Source organism: Stomoxys calcitrans, chromosome 2 (assembly GCF_963082655.1).
Source record: "Stomoxys calcitrans chromosome 2, idStoCalc2.1, whole genome shotgun sequence".
Lineage (NCBI taxonomy): Eukaryota > Metazoa > Arthropoda > Insecta > Diptera > Muscidae > Stomoxys > Stomoxys calcitrans.
This window is the reverse complement of record NC_081553.1, coordinates 96,496,313-96,516,908: the sequence shown is the minus strand read 5'-3', so window position 1 is coordinate 96,516,908 and position 20,596 is coordinate 96,496,313. Positions and strand designations below refer to the sequence as shown.

Sequence of the window (20,596 nt, the reverse complement as noted above, 5' to 3'; positions counted from 1 at the left end):
AGATAATTCCAAATGAGGTATTTTGTGCGGTAGGTAGACCTGCTTTCACAAATATCCCATCTAAGATGATGCGGGAATAAACATCGACCCCTATTATCAGGTCTATGGATGATGATTTATAGAATTTCCTGTCTGCCAGAATTAAGTTCTGGAAATGGGATTGGATGGATTCAGAAAGGGACTTCTTAGGAGTAATTGTATTGATGCGATTGTTGACTTTCAGCGTGGTCTGGATTTTGAAGTTTGGATCGACACATGACCATAAAATAACTGGACAAATTCTTTCTCCATCCATTTCCAAGGTCGTCAAATTTAATTTGTCAACGAACTTTTTTGAAACCCAGCTCATTCGGGAAGCCGTGTCTAGCAAACAACGTGCCAGGCGTTTTCCTTCTTTTGTTTCAATTTTTACAAGTGCCGTAGGGAGCAATGTTGCTGCATTTTGATGAAGGATAGCGCACAATGATGTGGAAGCAGAACTATCAGTTTGCGTGGAGTGGGCCTCTTTATTAGTTATTGTTTCCGATGGTGTGGACTTCTTTGATCGATTTCCAACTGATGATTGATGAGCTAATTTATGCTGACTCTTTTTTGCAGAAAAAAATGACATTCCCTTACGTAGTCGAGGATTTACGTGTAGAAGGGAATGGTGCTTTTCATGACAATGCATGCAGCCAGTCCTTGTAAAGCACGATCCTTGGGAATGGGAGTGGGCTAGGCAATTAGGACAGTACCCATATTTCTTAACAGCTTCAAGTCTTTCCGAGATATTCATGTTGTTGAACTTTCTGCAGTTTCGAAGTCCGTGGGGTTTCCGGCATAATCTGCAAACGAAGTTCATATGTTGCTTGGGCTTTGCGAGGGAATTCATCTTGCTGTAAAGGAAAAAATATTTAGAAATTGGGATTCACAGGAAAAATAACTTAAAATACGAATAAAGAGCACTAGGAAAGGGATTTGGATAAATTTCAGTAGAGTTTAAGAGGATTCATCCGAAATCACGACAAGTTTCGTGATTGGCCTTGTAATTGTGCCCCTTTGTGTTAGTACTTCAGCAACTCTAACACGTTTATCGTCACCACGGTGAACTTTGATAATTCTGCCGAGTCGCCAGCTATTAGGGGGTAGGTTTTCTTCCTTGACAACAACAAGCATTTCTTCCTTCAAATTCTCTTCAGGTTTTTTCCACTTTGTACGCTTTTGCAATTCCTTAAGATATTCGTTTTTCCATCTGGAACAGAAGTGTTGATGAAGAGTTTTTATTCGTTGCCAACGATTCTGGATGGAAATGGGTGTTTGGCTAACTTCTGGTTCTAGAGGAGCCAATATAGGGGATCCAATTAGGAAATGACCCGGTGTCAATGCTGTCAAATCTGATGGACTTTGCGAATTGGGAGAGATTGGCCTGGAATTAAGGCATGCTTCTATTTTGGATAATAATGTCTGGAATTCTTCAAAAGTAAATTTTTGGAGACCAATAGTTTTCTTGAAGTGTTGCTTGAAGCTTTTGACCCCCGCTTCCCATAGTCCTCCCATATGGGGCGCTCCGGGCGGAATAAAATGCCAGGTCAAATTCTGATGTGAATAGTTCGCAGTTACCGCTTTCTGGGATGTCTGGATAAATTCCTTTGCAATTATTTTGGATGCACCGACAAAAGTTGTCCCATTATCGGAATGTATATGAAGTGGACAACCTCGTCGGGATATAAAGCGACTAAAGGCAGCAAGGAAACATGATGTGGATAAATCAGAGGTCGTCTCCAAATGTATCGCCTTAGTGGAAAAACAGACGAATACACAGACGTAAGCTTTAGACATTCGGCAGAACCTCCCTGCGTAACTTTTCATCTCAAAAGGGCCGGCGAAATCAAGTCCTGTATGAGTAAAAGGGCGAGAAACTTCGCAGCGTTCAGGAGGCAACGCGGCCATTAATTGTTGTTGGCATTTTTTCTTGTAAATAATACAAGTTTTACAGCGGTTGATAGTAGTTTTGATAAGGTTTTGCACCTTAGGAATCCAATATTGAGTTCTTACCAGACGAAGTACAAGTTGATTTCCACCATGTAAACTGATCTGATGAATGAAGAGGATAAGAAGTCGTGAATATTGACAGCTGTACGGAAGAAGAATTGGATGTCTCTCATTGTAGGATAGCATTGGAGACAATTCTAATCTTCCACAAATACGCATGATCCCTTCTGCATCAATAAATGGATTTAAGGATAAAAGTGAACTCGTGGATGAAATGGGCTTTTTGGAATTAAGCGCCATATACTCGTTCGGATAAAAGGCTTTTTGGCAGATGGATACAAGAGTTTTTCGGATATAAAGGATTTCAGAATTGGTAATTATTTTGTCGGGTCGGTGGTAGTTGGATCGAAATTTTGGATGAGTGTTGAAATAAAATCGGTATATGTACGCAACAACTCGAAGAGCTCTTGAAAAGGAAGAGAATCGGTCCAATATGTCTTCAAAATTTTGGAAATAACTAAAGTGGACTTTTATTGGCTTTTTCTCCAAATCTGTTTCTTCGGCTGTATCAATAAAACTTTTAGGCCAATATTTCGATGACTTCGATAACCACATCGGTCCATTCCACCAAAGTTTATTGCTTATCAAATCGTCCGGATAAGCACCTCGGCTCGCTAAATCCGCTGGATTGCTTTCAGAATCCACATGTGACCATTTGGAAGGGTCCACCACTTGCGTTATCTTTGAAACCCTGTTTGCCACAAACGTGTTCCAACAACAAGGAGGTTTTGCCAGCCACGACAAGACAATTGTAGAGTCCGTCCAACAAAACAAGGAAAACTTTTGTACATCAAACTGTGGGATTAAGTTGTCGACCATCTCAGCCAATAGTGTGGCTCCACAAAGCTCTAACCTTGGAATCGATAGGGTTTTTAGTGGGGCCACTTTGGTCTTGGAACTTATCAAATGGGCTGATATTGAATTTGGATAAATGACACGAACATAAATAGCCGCAGCATAAGCCTTTTCTGAGGCATCTGAAAACCCATGAAATTCAATGGTGCCACCAGGGGAATAGTCTACCCATCTTGGAATTTTAATATGACCTATTCGGGAGTACTTGGACTGAAACGCCTTCCACATGGATAGAGGTTCTGAAGAAATTATTTCATCCCATTCAACGTGGTCCATCCATATTCTTTGCATTATAATCTTAGCAATTATGATGATGGGTGACAACCAGCCAGCTGGATCGAACAATTTGGATATCTGAGAAAGGACTTCTCTTTTTGTATAGGAACAATCGGTTGGAAATTGAGTAGTAGCAAAGAAAAATTCATCAGAGTGGGCGTTCCAATGGATGCCCAGTGTCTTGGCAGAGCTGCGATCTTCAAATTCCAATAAATCCCCACATAACAGATGATCGGAGGGGAGTCCCTCTAGTATACATTTGACATTGGAAATCCATTTGCGCATCTCAAACCCTGCTGAATTGAGGGCTTGGATCAATTCATCTCTAGTATCAATTGCCATTTGAATAGAGTGGGCACCTACTAATGCATCATCCACATACATACATTCCTTTAGTATGCGACTAGCCAAAGGATATTGGTTATGAACGTCATCCGCCAATTGGACCATGGTGCGGATGGCTAAGTATGGGGCGCAATTTAGTCCAAACGTGACAGTCTTCAATTCAAATTCTCTAAATGGATCATTCTGGCATTTTCGAAACAATATACGTTGAAATGGAGTATGAGATGGATTGACAAGGATTTGTCTGTACATCTTTTGTATATCTCCATTGAGGACAAATCTATAAAAACGCCACTTGAGGATTAGAACGGTTAGGTCGTTTTGTAATACAGGACCTGGATAAAGGATATCGTTCAAGCTTACGCCGTTGGATGAAGGAGAGGATGCATTGAACACTACCCGAACTTTAGTAGTTGTTCTTTCTGGTTTTATTACCGCATGATGGGGTAAAAAGTAAGACGTTCCTGGAACTGAGGAACCAGGAGTTTCGACATGGACCATATGATTTAGTGTGAGATACTCCAACAATGTGTTATCATATTCCTTCTTCAACTCGGCGTGTCGCAGTAGACGCGCTTCATTACGAAAGAACTGAGCCATTGCGTTAGATCTGGAATGACCAAGGCATATGCCATCTGGATATGTGACTTTGAATGGTAACGAAACCACGTATCGTCCTTCATCATTCCTTAGAGTTGTTTTCCGATACAACGCCTCACAAAATCTGTCGTCTTGTGACGGAAACCGTTTCTGTGGAACATTCTCCACCTCCCAAAACCTTGAAATCTCCTTATCTAAGGAAATTTCACAAAAAAATGAGACCTGGGTAGAGAAGGATGAAAGCATTCTTGGAGAAATGGGCCCGGTAAGGATCCAGCCAAAGACAGTCTCCTGGGCCATGAGCGAACCGCAGATATTGTGCTGATTTCTGGACAACATGAGTGAAGGGAAAACATCTGCTCCAAGAAGAAGGTCGACCTTAGCGCTCTCAAAAAATCTGGGATCAGCTAGTGGGAGGGGTGGTAGATCAGATAAAGATCGTATATCTATCGTGCCAGAAGGAAGATTGTTGGATAGATGTGGAACTACAAGTGCAGAGACAACAAGCTCAAAATCTTTATTCATCTCTGAACCTATAACAAACCTACATTCCTTCTGCACTGCCGCTGAAATAGAATTATTCAGCCCGGAAATAGTAGCAGAAATGCGCTTGGTCGGAAGTTTGAGCAAATTAGAAAGTTTTTCTGAAATGAAAGTGCCCTCGGATCCAGAATCAAGAAGTGCACGAGCTCTGTAGACTACACCAGAAAGAATTATTCTTATCATAGCCGTCCCTAACAAGACGCCTTTAGAATTGGATGCAAAACATGTCTGGACGACACTGTTTGCAGTATTAGTGGACTGTAAATTGGATGTAGAAGGCTGGGGTACAACGGGAGGAGGAAGGGCATCACCTCTTGGTGACTGGTTGGTACCAAATGACACCGAATCAGGACCCTTCCGTTGTTCAGTTTCCCTATGCAGCAAAGTATTATGGCGTTTGCTACATTTGTAGCAAGAGTGCTTACTTTTGCACTCCTTGACAGCATGAGCGCCGGAGAAACAGTTCAAGCACAAATTATGCTTCTTAATTTCAGCCAATCTCTTGTCATGATTCATATTAAGAAATTTCGGACATTTTCTAATGACATGGACTTCCTTTGGACAAAGCTTACAAGTGGCCTGATTAACCTGAGCCTGAAACGCCCGTACCTTGTCAGACTTGGCCTTAAAGTTGTTATGTCCCTTGGATTTATGATTAGAAGAGTTCGGCTCCTTAGAACCTTTGATTTCGGAAACTGACTCAAGCGTCCTATGGCGATTGGTCAGGAAATCATCAAAATCAGACCACTTTGGAATGCTGGTCTTATCGCTTAGGGTCTGCTCCCAAAGCGTCAAAGTGGAATCGGGGAGACAATTCGAGCATAGGAAGATAAAAATTGGATTCCAACTTTCCGTATCGATCTCATGACTTCCTAGAGTGGATATACAGGAGTTGATATCCCTTTGCAACTGCTTGAGTGAATTCGCTGATTCCGTATGGATGGCAGAAAGACTGAAGAGTGTCTTCAATTGTTCATTGATCAGAACCCGTTTATTGTCATAACGTGCACATAGATTCTTCCAAGCTGTTTGGAAACCCTCATTCGTAAGGGGACTTTTAGCCACAATTTCATGTGCTTCACCTTTCGTCTTCTGGGACAAATGAAACAGTTTCTCAACTGGGCTTAATCTGGGGTTCCTCACACAAATCGCAGTGAATATGTCCCGAAAAGTCGGCCAGGATTTGAAGTCACCTTGGAAAACGTTCAATTCGATTGGAGGCAAATTGAAACTTTGACTGGAATCCATATTCGAACTTGAAACTGTCTGAATGGATTCGGTCAGTTTGGAAACACAGCGACAGTACGTGCAGTAAGAATTTTTGTATTTCTCCTTGACTGACTCAAGATCCTGAGCGGCTCCGCCACCATCCGACTTCTCAATAGCCATATCGGCGAGGCATTTCTCATATGTCAGCTTCAATCGAGACCAAAGGGACTTAGCCTCGTCCCTATGGGTCTCTATCAGACAAATCGACGTCACAGGTAACTCATTGCCGTTTAGTGCAGCCTCAAACTCAACCAAGTTATCGGCCAAACGAATAAATTTCTCTAAGGACATCTTGTTCCTCTGGAAATTCTAGGTAAAAAGATAGAAATGTCCTGACAATCTCCAAAACCGAGCAAAAAGGAAGGAAAATCTGATTTTTCGATTGAAAGGATCGTCTAGAAAGGTGCGGCCGAAAATGAAAATAAATTCATGTACAAAATACCGCAGAAAATCCAATTCAAAGAACGCTGTGATATGAATTAAATGGATTCGGATAAAAGGAAAGTAAATGCTATGCCGAAATCTGATACCATACAGTACCAATAAGCTAAGGGTAAAATTCTATCGGAAAAACAACATAACGGCAAAAAATTACAAATTTCCAAGACCAATTTCGCACTTAAAAACTCAAGCAAACAATTATACCAACTCAATAGTGGTCAGACAAATCTCGTACAAAAAAAAACCGAATTACTAAAGTTATTCTAGCTTCGTAGAAAATTCAATCTTCACAATAAGAGGTCTAGCCAGCATTTAGACATAGCCACAGCAACCTGGTAACTCTACTTTAACAAGTATCTTTCTGATAGTGATAAAGAAAAAAAAGATACAAATGTTAAAAGTTAGGATATATATGTGTGTATGTCACAAGATCCCCACACTTGACTGGAAACCTCAAAAACATATGATTGCCAATGGCCGAGCAAATAGGTCAATGAACTCTTGTGTGATGGAAGATTTTGGAAATGTTGGAAGTTTGTTTACATTCTTCCTCTTCTTATTATCAATTGCTCTCGTGGAGAAGCAGAAGGCAATGATAATAGAAAGAATGAAACAAAAAAAAACACAACATCAACTCACAAACCAGTTGTGAGCTCAAGAGCAAAAGCCTGTCTTAGCTTAAAGAAGTGAATAGGAATAATTTGAGTGATACTAGTGAGCGGACATGCGCATTAGTTCCTCACAATCAAGAGCAGGAGTTTTGAGTGATATGAAAAATATTCCGAGAGTGGTAGGGAGCACTTACAGACGGAGAGAGCACTTGCTTACAAACTTTGGAAATGGAACTGAGTGAGTGAGTGATGTATAATAAGCACAGAGAGGGCATGCGCAGTAACTTGGAAAATAGAACAAGAGCGTGGGATTTATTTGAATTGATCTACAATAAATACATGAGAGAGGACATGCGCATCAAATATCTTTTTTCTTTTTTCTCTTTTGAAATATCTCCTCACTGGTGGAATTATAAATGTACGTATGTATGTAAAAAAATATCCCAAATCGCGGATTAATCTTAAACCACGTTTTCACCGAATGTTCATTGTCGTACAAAATTTCTTAAACAAAAAATGAACCCCGAACAAAGAAAATTTATTTAACCAACATAATTTTTTAGAACTTTAAACAAACAAACGAAAACTTAAATTTTCAAGAAGAATTTTAATTCATTTAAAATCTGTCAAATAATTTCTTTTTTAAACACATGAAATTCTCAACAAAAATTGGTTTCGTGTTACCTTAAAACATTTGACTCACTCACATTATTTTTCGGGCTCACTTGGCATACGAATAAAACAGCATAACCAGAATATTTCCATAAGTCTCAAACTAGGCAAACTCCAATTTTAATAGGCAAGTTTATTCTCCTTTTGTTGCTTTCGGTTATCATTCAAACACGTAGATCTTTGATGTTTTTGTTTTTTCTTTTCCGAAATGTTTATTTAATTTTCAATATTAATTTGCTTTTCGAATATGGATCAAGCAATTTACGAAATTTGCTTTTTACAAGTAGGAATGCGTGGGAGTTGAAATCTCAAGAGAGAGAGCTGGATGATCTGGCTCGAACTGGACCAAATGTTCAGGCTAAATCGCTGAATTGGAAATTGCTTAGGAGTAAGCTGGAGCAAATACGACCTGGATCAAAAAAAATCGCTCTTGAGCCAAGGCAAACCAATAGAATCCAAATTTCGATTGGTTTGCAACAGTACGGTGTGGACTGTTGTGCAGGTAAAAAAGGAATAGGCAGATTTGCAGAAATTGCAATCGCAATATGGCCGTTTCGTGGGGCAGGCGAACAAAAGAAAGGCAAGAAAGTAATCAGATACTTTCTTGCAACTAAAGACGTATTTACACTATAATCTAAGTGAGAAAAATTTGGGGATTTTTAGATTCCCAATTGGGATCATATTTACGGCTTTGACGTAAACACAGTGTGTGTATGAATGAGCGTCTAATTTTTTGGAGCTTAAATAATAGACCAATTTTTAACAAGCTTTGTTGCAATATTTTTGCATATTTTCTTTCAAGCCCACAGTAACCGGTCAATGAGTTATAACTGTTGGTAATAATGAAGAAATACATGACTCATTTACCATATTTTCAAATATATAGCAAGGAAAATGATAAAAAAAACAGCTTGGTTGAAACAGGAATATAAGTGGAACGGGTGGAATATTCAACTGATTTCCAAATATTCCATTGGAAATCTATAAAAGTCATATATTGACAAAATTTCCCATAGAAATAAAATTTTAACAAAATTTCCTAAAAAAATGAAACTTCAGTAGAATTTCCTTAGAAGCGAAATGTTGACAAAATTTACCATGGTAATGAGATTTTGACGGAATTTCCTTTTGAACTGCATTTTTAACAAAATTCTTATGAATATAAAATTTTAACAAAATTTAAAATAGAAATGAAATTTTGACAAAATTTCCCATAGAAAAGAAATTTTGACAAAATTTTCTATAAAAATGAAATTTTGCAAAAATTTCCCATAGAAATGAAATTTTGACAAAATTTTCTATAGAAATGAAATTCTGACAAAATTTCCCATAGAAATGAAATGTTGACAAAATTTCTTATAGAAATGAACATTAGAAAAAATTTCCCGTAGAAAAGAAATTTTGACAAAAATTTCTATAGAAATGAAATTTTGACAAAATTTCCTATAGAAATGAAATTTTGACAAAATTTCCCATAGAAATGAAATTTTGACAAAATTTCCCATAGAAATGAAATTTTGACGAAATTTTCTATAGAAATGAAATTCTGACGAAATTTCCTATAGAAATGAAATTTTGACAAAATTTCCTATAAAAATGAAATTTTGACAAAATTTCCTACAGAAATGAAATTTTGACAAAATTTCCTATAGAAATGAAATTTTGACAAAATTTCCTATAGAAATGAAATTTTGACAAAAAAAAAAAAATAAATTTTGACAAAATTTCCTATAGAAATGAAATTTTGACAAAATTTCCTATAGAAATGAAATTTTGACAAAATTTGCTATAGAAATGAAATTTTGACAAAATTTGCTATAGAAATGAAATTTTGACAAAATTTGCTATAGAAATGAAATTTTGACAAAATTTGCTATAGAAATGAAATTTTGACAAAATTTGCTATAGAAATGAAATTTTGACAAAATTTCCTATAGAAATGAAATTTTGACAAAATTTCCTATAGAAATGAAATTTTGACAAAATTTCCTATAGAAATGAAATTTTGACAAAATTTCCTATAGAAATGAAATTTTGACAAAATTTCCTATAGAAATGAAATTTTGACAAAATTTCCTATAGAAATGAAATTTTGACAAAATTTCCTATAGAAATGAAATTTTGACAAAATTTCCTATAGAAATGAAATTTTGACAAAATTTCCTATAGAAATGAAATTTTGACAAAATTTCCTATAGAAATGAAATTTTGACAAAATTTCCTATAGATATGAAGTTTTGGCAAAATTTCCTGTAGTAATGAAATGTTGACAAAATTTCCTATAGAAATGAAATTTTGACAAAATTTCATATAGAAATAGAATTTTGACAAAATTTTTTATAGAAATGAAATTTTGACAAAATTTCCTTTGGAAATTAAATTTTGACAAAGAAGTGAAATTTTGAAAAAAAATCCTATAGAAGTGAAATTTTGAAGTATTTTAAAAAATTTTACAAAATTTTATGTAAAATATTTGTTTGTGTGATTTTTTGCTTTTTAGGAAAAATTTCCCTTGGTAAAAGTTTATTTTTACTATATATATAATAATTTGTTTCTTAAATGGTAGCATAATTATTAAAGTCAATATTATGAAAGTCAAGGTATAGACGATGCCATGATTAGTTGTAGTACGTCTGGGAAGTTACAAATTTGCCCATGAACATTCCATTGAGGATCAGAGGTGAATTTTTCATATATCAATGAGTATTGTGCGATTCATGTTTTAAGCTCATTGATAAGGGGCCTCCTTTTTATAGCCGAGTCCGCATTGTGACACCTCTTTGAGGAGGATTTTCTACAGGGTTTCAGCTAAATACTAAATTTCCCATGAACATTCCATTCAGAAACAGGGGATACTTTTTTCATATCAATGTGTGCAGTACGATTAAAGTTCAAAGATAAGGGGTCTCCTCTTTTATACCGAGTCCGAACGGCGTGTCGAATAGCGACAACATGGCAGGATACCTCACAAATGTAGCCAGTAAGGGGATAGCCACAGCTGAAACATTTTCTGAAATTCTGACGCCGAAATTTGAACCCAGTCGTTTTGTGTCATAAGCCAACATGCCAACCTCTAGGCCATAGCGGCCTTAAAAAGTCACCAGAATAAGAGGGGACAACCACCATTTGAAAACAGCAGAAAATGTTTGATGTTGTAGCAAAAAATTACTGCTGTCCCATTTTCAACAGACTTTCTGCTACTACAACTAACATTTTTGCTGTTTTTACTAACAAATTTCTCTGAGTTTAGGGATATCGGTACTAAATTTCATCCAAATAAGGTAAAAATTTAGGCTTCTAAGGGCTCAAGAAGTCAAACCAGGTGATCGGTTTGTGTGGGGGCTATATCTGTTTATAGACCGATTCGGATCATACTTGGCATGGATGTTGAAAGTCATAACACAAGTCTTTTTTTCTAAATTTCAGCCAAATCGTAGGAAAATTAAGGCTTCTAAGGGCTCAAGAAGTCAACTCCGGGAATCGGTTTGTATCGGGGATATATCTGTTCATAAACCGATTCGGATCAAACTTGGCATGGATGTTGAAAGTCATAACACAAGTCTTTTTTTCTAAATTTCAGCCAAATTGGAGGTCGCTTATCATTGGGCTGAAAACTTGAATTGGGTTGCACTCAATGATGTGTGAGAAATTATCCCCTCTTCCTTAACGGAATGTTCATGGGTAAAATACCCAATCAGTCTCGGAATGCTTAATAAATTGACAGTTGAACAACCTGGTGCATCTCTTCCGAGAGATCACTGAGACTGCATCAAAAGTGATGGATGCCCTATCATACCCTCTAATGGGAGTTTTTCTTTATTCCCATTGACTTCTATCATTCTCAAACAAACACCCTAAGCAATTGTAGCTCTTAATTTACACCATAACCTTTCTATTGTTATGGCCAGCTAGCCACTCAGCTAATACAGCAGACATTCTTATTTCTCCCGCTGGACGTGTGGCACCTTCTGTCAATTAACACTGTCATTTTGGGGTTGAACGCCAAAAGCTGGACGTGCGAATCAATGCCGTGCGTGAGTGAGTACGCGCTAGCGTGCGTGTCTCTTATAAATGGTATTGACATTTCCGATGTGTACACTTCATGTTCACGTAGTTTTATGAGGACACCAGCCAGCATTGGAGAAAGAAGCGAAGATGGCACGAAATCTTCATTTAGAAGCATCATAGAAGATAAAGAAAGCATGAAAGTCGAATCTCCTTTGTTTGCTACTCCTTTCCTTTAGTCAATCTATTGCAAGATGAAAATGTTGGTGTAGATCATTGTTGCCAATATAATCGGGCAATGGCTAACAAGAAGTAGTAAAACAAAAAAAAACTTTGTTAGATTTTTGTGGACTTTAAGGAGTGTTCTTCAATGTCGCACATTTGAAAAAGAGGAGCGAGCGCGTGTCCGATTTGTGCATTGTGTAACGTTTCGTTGCGGTTCGTGATGTTATGGTAGCGATATCAATCAAGGCTTAAATGTCTCACAGTGGTTAGATGACATGAGAGGGGAAACAACTTTTAAGAAGTTGCAGTTAAAATTAAGAAATTTAAAAACAAAACAAGTAAGGGCGGGCTAAAGTCGGGCAAGGCCGACCTTTGGATACCCTACACCACATTGGGTATGCAGGCAAAGTCGGCAAAACTAAAATTTGCATAAATTTAAAAACTAGACCAAAATCCGTTTAAAGTAAATCCTTGTCCAAATTTTTGAGAGAACAATTGATAAATGCGTTAGAAAAGGCTTTAAAAGTAAAAATTGGGAGATGCATATATACGGAAGTTATATCTAAATCTGAACAGATTTCTATGAAATTCATCAGTCATCCGTAAAGTTATAATTTGTGAGGATCGGTTAACAAATTACTAAATTATTGAGTATTAGTCAACATCGGACGAACATATATATGGAAGCTATATCCAATAATGACGACACTGATAAGAGAATTCTTCGTGCAAAATCTCGTGAGAATCGGTTTACAAATGACGGTACAATTGTAATTTTAGTCCAACTCGGACGAACCTGTATATGGGAGCTATATCCAAATCTGAACCGATTTTTTCTAATTTCAATAGGCTTCGTCTCAAGGCCCAAGAAAATGTTTGTGCCAAATTTGTGGACGATCGGATGAAAATTCCTGTTTGGGGGAGCTGGTACGGCCTTTCAGATATTTAGCGCCAATGTGGATATTATATTCGGGCTCTTCTCCAATATCGCTATGGTCGGTAAATATGCCCGGTATGGGGATGTTTTTGGGGGTAAGGCGGATCCCCATATATCAGATTCGTGCTTCGGTCTCAAATACCATTTGAGTCCCATTTTGTCATTATTCATTTATATTCCATCTGGCTGGCTATAGAGGTGGGGCGGCCCCTCGTATTTAAGTTATTATAAACAAACTAAATTTTGCTTAAATCGCCCTATTTTAAAAAAAACGCCACCAATCTCCGAGATTTGGCGTTTTTAAAAGTAGTGTTAAAGGAGGGTCCGCCCGTTAAAGTTAGGATGTTAGATCTACTTCATTCTTTTGTATTTGGCGGTGGATTGGAGTAGTCAAACTCTTTGCCCCGAAAGTGGATAACAGATTCATACTCCACTCCCGAAAACCACATTGGAGTTACATATTGAGGCGTCCCTGAAACACTAGGACATGCAACATATACAGATTGAAGCCCCTTTTTGCCATAATCCACAAATATGTCCCTAAAAAAATATCAGCATCGTGCTCTACTCTCAAATGTCTTCTTTTTGAGCCCCAATAGCCATTGGTTTAGGGCGAGTTTATGGGGTGACTCGACCCCAAACATTTAGCTTCAAAATTGGATATCAAATTCGTTTTCTACTATCAACTACATATTATTTATCGCCATAGTAGGCAATCGTGACCGGTTTGAAAAGTTATATCATCATCATGTTAGACCACAATTTCGTTTAAATCCCATAATGTCAAGCATTTTAAAGTGGCTATCAAGATATTCAGGGCTACAGGTCTCGTTCAGATTCACCCAAATTATTTTTTTTTTGTATTGGTTATCTACATTCAAAATCTAATTTCAGAGCGACCATTTGGGATACCACATTCTTAAAAATCCGCAGGTACTCCTGTTTCCATTCCAATTTGAGGGGAAATATTGTTCTCAACTACCAAAGACCTTTTATTTCTGTCCTATTCTACCCTGATCGGCCTTCATATTTTATTTTTAATTCCATGTTTTTTGGTAGGATAGGGGGATTGCCCTTTGATACGTCCTTTCATTTAAGTACAATAGATTCACGGCCATCCTACATGACAGTTTGGCGTCGTATTTATTGGGAGAAAAGGGTCGCTAAGAACCAAACGACAATTTATTTGAGTCTTTTATTGTCGCGATCTACTTGTCGTGCGGAACGTTGAATCCTTATACCAACATTAGATTTGAAATATACTGTCATAGACCCGTAGATACCTTGGACCGAATTCTTATAAGAGATGTGTACTTAGCTTCCAAATATCTTTCGTTTGATACCCATATTGTCCCAATCGGTAAATTTGTCCTGTTGAGGGGTTTTGGGGGTCAGGGAGGCGCCTTTGACACCAAGGGATAATCAGAATCAGATCAGAATTGGACTCTACCTTTAAATAGCTTTATTTCATATCCAAATTGTCGAAATTGGCAAATTTGTCCTGCTGGGGGTTTTTAAGGGATGGGGAGGGCCCTCAAACACCAAAAATAAATTTTTGTGTTAGATTTGTATTTTACTTTTAAATACCTTTCATTTGATATCCATATTGCCCAATGCGGTTAAAGTGTCCTGTTGGGTGGTGTTTTTGGGGATGGGGGACTCCCCGACACTTGGGGTGACATTTTAACGCCAAGTTCGTACACTACTCTTAAATACATATCATTTGATACCCATATTGCCCCAAGCGGTGAAAGTGTATTCATTGGGCCGTTTTGGGGGTGGGGGAAAATTAAAGGTGAAATTAGTACACCAAATTCGTACTCTACTCTTAAATGCCTTCAATTTGATATTCATATTGTCCCAAACGGTACACATGTTCGTTCCGGTGGGTTTTGGGATGGGGCGTCCCCCCAGATTATTTGACCTCAAAATTTTATACCAATTTCGTGTTTTCGGGGTACCATAAGGTGGCATTACAAAATTTTGCTTAAATCGGTGCACCCGTCTCCGAAATCTGGCGTTTTTGAAAATGGTGGTAAGGGGAGGGCCCGCCTCCCCTTCGGATATCAAAAACATGTGGTATCCTATTTTCACCGTCGGCTCAAACTCTACCATCTGTGAAAATTTCATGAAAATCGGTTCAGCCGTTTTTGAGTCTATACGGAACAGACAAACAAAGAAACAAACGAAGCGCAACAATTTTATTTTTATGTACCACAGTAGTGGTGTAGGGTATAACAAGTAAAAGCGTGCTAAGTTCGGCAGGGCCGATTATCATATATCCTCACCATGGATCGTATATTGTCGAGTTCTTTTCCCGGTATCTCTTTTTAGGCCAATAAAGGATAGAAGAAAATAATTGCTATGTTATTGGAGCTAAATCAAGTTATGGTCCGATTCGTACCATAATCGAATTGAATGTTGGAGACCATAGTAGAAGTCATTGTGTACAATTTCAGCCAATTCGAATAAGAATCGCGTCCTTTAGGGCCTCAAGAATTAAAATAGAAATATCGGTTTATTTGTAGCCTGTATCAGGCTATAGACCGATTCAGACCACATTTAATATGTATATTGGAGGACTTGGGGGAAGCCGTTGTATTAAATTTCAGCCAAATCGGATGAGAACTGAGCCCTCTAGTGGCTCAAGAAGTCAAGACCCTCAGTTGGTTTATGTGACAGTTCATACCAAATTATGAACAGATTTCAATCATACTTAGCATAGTTGCTGGAAATCATAGTAAAACACCTCATGCAAAATTTCAGCTAAATCGAATAAGAATTGCGCCCTCGAGAGGCTCAAGAAGTAAAGATTCAAGGTTGGATTATATGGCAGCTATATCAAAACATGGACCGGTACGGCCCATTTACAATCCCAACAGACCTAAACTAATAAGAAGTATTTGTGCAAAATTTCAAGAGGCTGGCTTTGCAAATTTTGGCCATAAACATTCCACTAAGGAACAGGGGCAAACTTCTCACATATCAATAAGTGCAGTCCAATTCAAGTTTAGGCTCAATGATAAGGGGCCTCCCTCTTATAGCCGAGTTCGAACGGCGTGTCGCAGTGCGACATCTCTTTGAAGAGAAGTTTTACATGCCATAGTACGTCACAAATGTTTCCAGCATTAGGAGGAGAAAACCTACGCTGAAAATTTTTTCTAATGGTCTCGCCAGGATTCGATCCCAAGCGTTCAGCATCATAGCCGGATATGCTAACCTCTGCGCTACGGTGGCTTTACTCCTTCGAAAGTTAGCGTGCTTTCGAAAGACAGACGGACGGACATGGCTAAATCGACTTAAAATGTCATGACGATCAATAATATATGTACTTTTTAGGGTCTTAGATGAATATTTCGAGGCGTTACAAACAGAAGGACAAAATTAGTATACCCCCATCTTATGGTGGAGGGTATATAAAATCAATAGAAAATTGTTTTCGGTACAGAAACTTGTTGAGTAGTCATTTGTAAGGAAACATTTCTCAAATATTTTGATCAAGGGAAAAATAAGAATTGATTCCTTATTTTGCTCGTCTATTTTAGACGAGGATAACTTTTCTAATGAGGTGTTAGTTTCTCTTTTGATATGAGCTTAATGATCGAAAATTTTTTGCAATGGAAAAATAAAAGTCAAAGGAGATACACCTCGCTAACCATTATTTGATGGGTCTCGACCACTTAGTAAGGGTGGGGGTCATCATTAGTAATCTTTAGGTTGTGGGGGCTTCAAAGGGCTTCTCGAAGAAATTGCGTTTCCTTTTTCCTTAATCTCCTTTGGATTCGATCTAATAGCTTTAAGACCGATTTGATTTTGTTTTGGTAGACTCGATAAACTAAATTTTTTACTATAAAATACTTCAACTAGTCCAATCTTGATACAGCTTTTCTTGTATAACACTGTGCCCAGTTGTCTATTAAACGATTGATCGGTTCTGGCGGGATTTTTTCTTTAAATGGAAATGTTAAGGTGAAACGTGTACTGATTTAAAACGAATGATTTGTGAGTGTATATGTTAAAGCTGTATGTGTGTGCGTGTGTGTGTTTGTGGTCTTACAATTTTTGTAACTCGATTGAATTCAACTCCATTTTTCTTTCTTCCCAACCATCGAATAGTGATTGACCGAGATCTTGGTTAAAACTAAAAACAGAAAAATAAGCAAAAGAAAGAAAAAAAACGATAAATAAGAAAATCTTTATAAAAACAAAACAAGACTATACTAAACATATCACAAAAGGAGATACAACATAAAGAATAGGAAAAGAAAACCAACAAAAAACTTTAAATAAACGACAAATTTGTACAAAATGCTGCTGATCAAATTAATTATAGTCAGGTAAGTCTAAACAGATGTGCTCTCCACATCCATTTCCACTTTGGTTATGTCTGTCTATTCTTTTGCTTTACTTAAAAGATTGTCTTCACAAAGCACAGCTATTTTTCTTGAGATATTTTCCTAGGCATTCACCAAAGCCCATTCAGCTTTCCCAGTGGTGGGACTTTGCCATATTGGGTAGAATTGTGTCAAGCGTGAATATCGGTTACAGGAAAAGAATTTTCTTTTTTTTCAAAACATTTGAAATTGTTTTAATGAATCTTAGTTGGTGGCTTTGTAACACCAGCGTAGAATGTTGCCAGTTGATATATGAAATACCATAGAGAGTGCTAAGGATGATACGACCAATAGCTGAGTTAAATTAAGCATGACGAACTATGGTTAAGGAATTTGAAAATTTTATTATAGAGAAAATTTTTTCAAAAATTTATTTCCATAAAAATTTTTGTCAAAATTTCATTCCTATAGGAAATTTTGCCAAAATTCGTTCCTTTAGGAAATTTTGTCAAAATTTCATTCAGAGGGCATGCTTGTACCATTGCACTAATTAGTGGGTAGGTGGAAGCATGTAATCTTTTGGTGGCATAGCAGTCTGACGAGTTCCCTGGCAAAGGCCGAAATCGCGGTCATTGCAGCCCGCCCCTTGATACATTAAATACACCACAAATGTTAAGACTCTTTGAAGTGTCTTTGTTGTTTTGTTTTAAAATAGAAACAAGAAATAAAAACACATTGGTCTAAGCTGGTTACACCAACAACAAAATAAAATTTCATTCCTTTAGGAAATTTTGTTAAAATTTAATTTCTATAGGAAATTTTGTCAAAATTTCATTTCTATAGGAAATTTTGTCAAAATTTCATTTCTATAGGAAATTTTGTCAAAATTTCATTTCTATGGGAAATTTTGTCAAAATTTCATTTCTATGGGAAATTTTGTCAAAATTTCATTTCTATAGGAAATTTTGTCAAAATTTCATTTCTATAGGAAATTTTGTCAAAATTTCATTTCTATAGGAAATTTTGTCAAAATTTCATTTCTATAGGAAATTTTGTCAAAATTTCATTTCTATAGGAAATTTTGTCAAAATTTCATTTCTATAGGAAATTTTGTCAAAATTTCATTTCTATAGGAAATTTTGTCAAAATTTCATTTCTATAGGAAATTTTGTCAAAATTTCATTTCTATAGGAAATTTTGTCAAAATTTCATTTCTATAGGAAATTTTGTCAAAATTTCATTTCTATAGGAAATTTTGTCAAAATTTCATTTCTATAGGAAATTTTGTCAAAATTTCATTTCTATAGGAAATTTTTGTCAAAATTTTATTTCTATACGAAATTTTTGTCAAAATTTCATTTCTATAGGAAATTATGTAGAAATTTCATTTCTATAGGAAATTATGTCAAAATTTCATTTCTATAGGAAATTTTGTCAAAATTTCATTTCTATAGGAAATTTTGTGAAAATTTCATTTCTATAGGAAATTTTCTCAAAATTAAATTTCTATAGGAAATTTTCTCAAAATTTCATTTCTATAGGAAATTTTCTCAAAATTTCATTTCTATAGGAAATTTTCTCAAAATTTCATTTCTATAGGAAATTTTCTCAAAATTTCATTTCTATAGGAAATTTTCTCAAAATTTCATTTCTATAGGAAATTTTCTCAAAATTTCATTTCTACAGGTAATTTTGTCAAAATTTCATTTCTACAGGTAATTTTGTCAAAATTTCATTTCTTAAGAAATTTTTTTCCGAATCTCCCGTCTAAACAAATAATAAATTTTTTACACAATTTCCTATGGAAATGCAATTGTGACTAAATTTTCTATAGAAATGATATTTTGATAAAATTCCCTATCTCAATGAAATCTTGACAAAATTTCCTAAAAAAATTAAATTTTACAAATTTTGTTTGTTTTGATCGGAGATGCAAATACCAACGCACGGCCCTTGAAGCCATCACACCTAATATGGTTGAAAAGTCTTCTAACCAACGACGAAACGCGTCCCATAGTGGTTGGTCTGTGTTGCTATCTTTGGCTTTACTTTTCCATTTGTATCTCCGATCATTAAGCTCGTCTCGAAAGAGAAACAAAAAAAAATTGTAAAATTTAATGATCTCGCCCTAACAGGCATGAAAATGAAATTAATTTGTGACAAAATTTCCTATGGAAATGGAAACTCTGAAGAATTTATGAAGAATATATATATTCTGGATCGTCTCGACATTCTGAGTCGATCTATCCCCGCCCGTCCGTCTGTCAAAATCACGATAGCGGTCGGACGCGTAAAGCTAGCCGCTTGAAATTACGTCCATATACTTCTTGACTTGAATTCTTGAGCCCCTGGAAGCCGCAATTAAAATTAAAATATGTGCTAAAATTTTGCACATAGTGTTTTGTTGTGACTTTTAACAACAATGCCAATTATGGTTCAAATCGGTCTATAGCCTGATATAGCTCCCATATAAACCGATCTCCCGCTTTGACTTTTTGAGCCCCTGGAAGCCACAGTTTTCATCCGATTTTGCTTCAATTTTGCCCATAGTGTTTTCTAATGACTTCCAAAAACTGTTCCAAGTACGGTCCAAATCGGTCTATAACCTGATATAGCTCTCATATATAAATCAATCTACCGATTTGAATTGTTGAGCTCCAGGAAGCCGCAATTTTTGTCCGATTTTGTTGAAATTTTGCACATAGTGTTCTGTTGTGACTTTTAACAACTATGACAAGTATGGTTCAAATCGGTTTATAGCCTGATATAGCTCCCATATAAACCGCTCTTCCGATTTGACTTCTTGAGCCCTTACAAGTCGCAATGAAAAATTGCGTAGATATTTCTTATTGATGTAGGCTGTTAGGGATTGCAAATGGGCCATATCGGTTCGGATTTGGTTATAGCCGATCCACCGATTTGATTTCTTAAGACCATAGAAGCCTCAATTTTCATCTGATTTCGCTGCAATTTGGAACAAAGATTTGAGTTATGACTTCCAATATCCATGCCAAGTATGATCCGAATTGGTCAGATATAGCCCCCATATAAACCAATCCGGATATTATTTCTTCAGCTCCTAGAAGCCTAAATTTTCAACTGATATGGCTGAAATTTGGCCCAAAACTTATGATTTACAACATTAGGGCCAAGTTGTATCCGAAACTGTTAATATGATGATAAAGGGCTCCCTAAATTCCGATATTCCGATATGACTTCTTGAGACCAAAATAATTCAAATACATACTCAGTTAATAAAGGTAAATTTTTAGCGGATTCCATGGTGTTGGGTACCCAAGATTCGTCCCGGCCGAACTAAGCATGCTTTTACTTATTTTTATACCCCGTCATTCTGTTTGTAATACCTCGAAATATGCGACTGAGACCCCATAAAGTGTGTATATTCTTGATCGTCGTGACATCTAATGTCGATCTACCCGTGTCCGTCCGTC

General features: G+C 36.6%; 2 protein-coding genes across 6 annotated transcripts in view; one reads left to right on the top strand and one right to left on the bottom strand.

The window, feature by feature from the left end:
- Nucleotides 1-20,596, bottom strand: part of LOC106095781 (vacuolar protein sorting-associated protein 72 homolog) — a 223,551-nt gene that overhangs the window by 106,035 nt on the left and 96,920 nt on the right. The window contains exon 2 of the mRNA XM_059363291.1: nt 16,868-16,951. The gene's annotated coding sequence lies outside the window, so the exon portion shown is untranslated. The remainder of the gene's footprint in view (nt 1-16,867; nt 16,952-20,596) is intronic.
- LOC106095780 (hybrid signal transduction histidine kinase L) overlaps nt 1-20,596 on the top strand; it is a 99,071-nt gene that overhangs the window by 1,492 nt on the left and 76,983 nt on the right. For all 5 annotated transcript variants that reach the window (XM_013263121.2, XM_013263119.2, XM_059363290.1 and 2 more), the window contains exon 2: nt 16,927-17,147. In XM_013263121.2, the coding sequence (XP_013118575.2) occupies nt 17,119-17,147 (29 nt within the window). In that variant the 5' untranslated portion in view covers nt 16,927-17,118. The remainder of the gene's footprint in view (nt 1-16,926; nt 17,148-20,596) is intronic.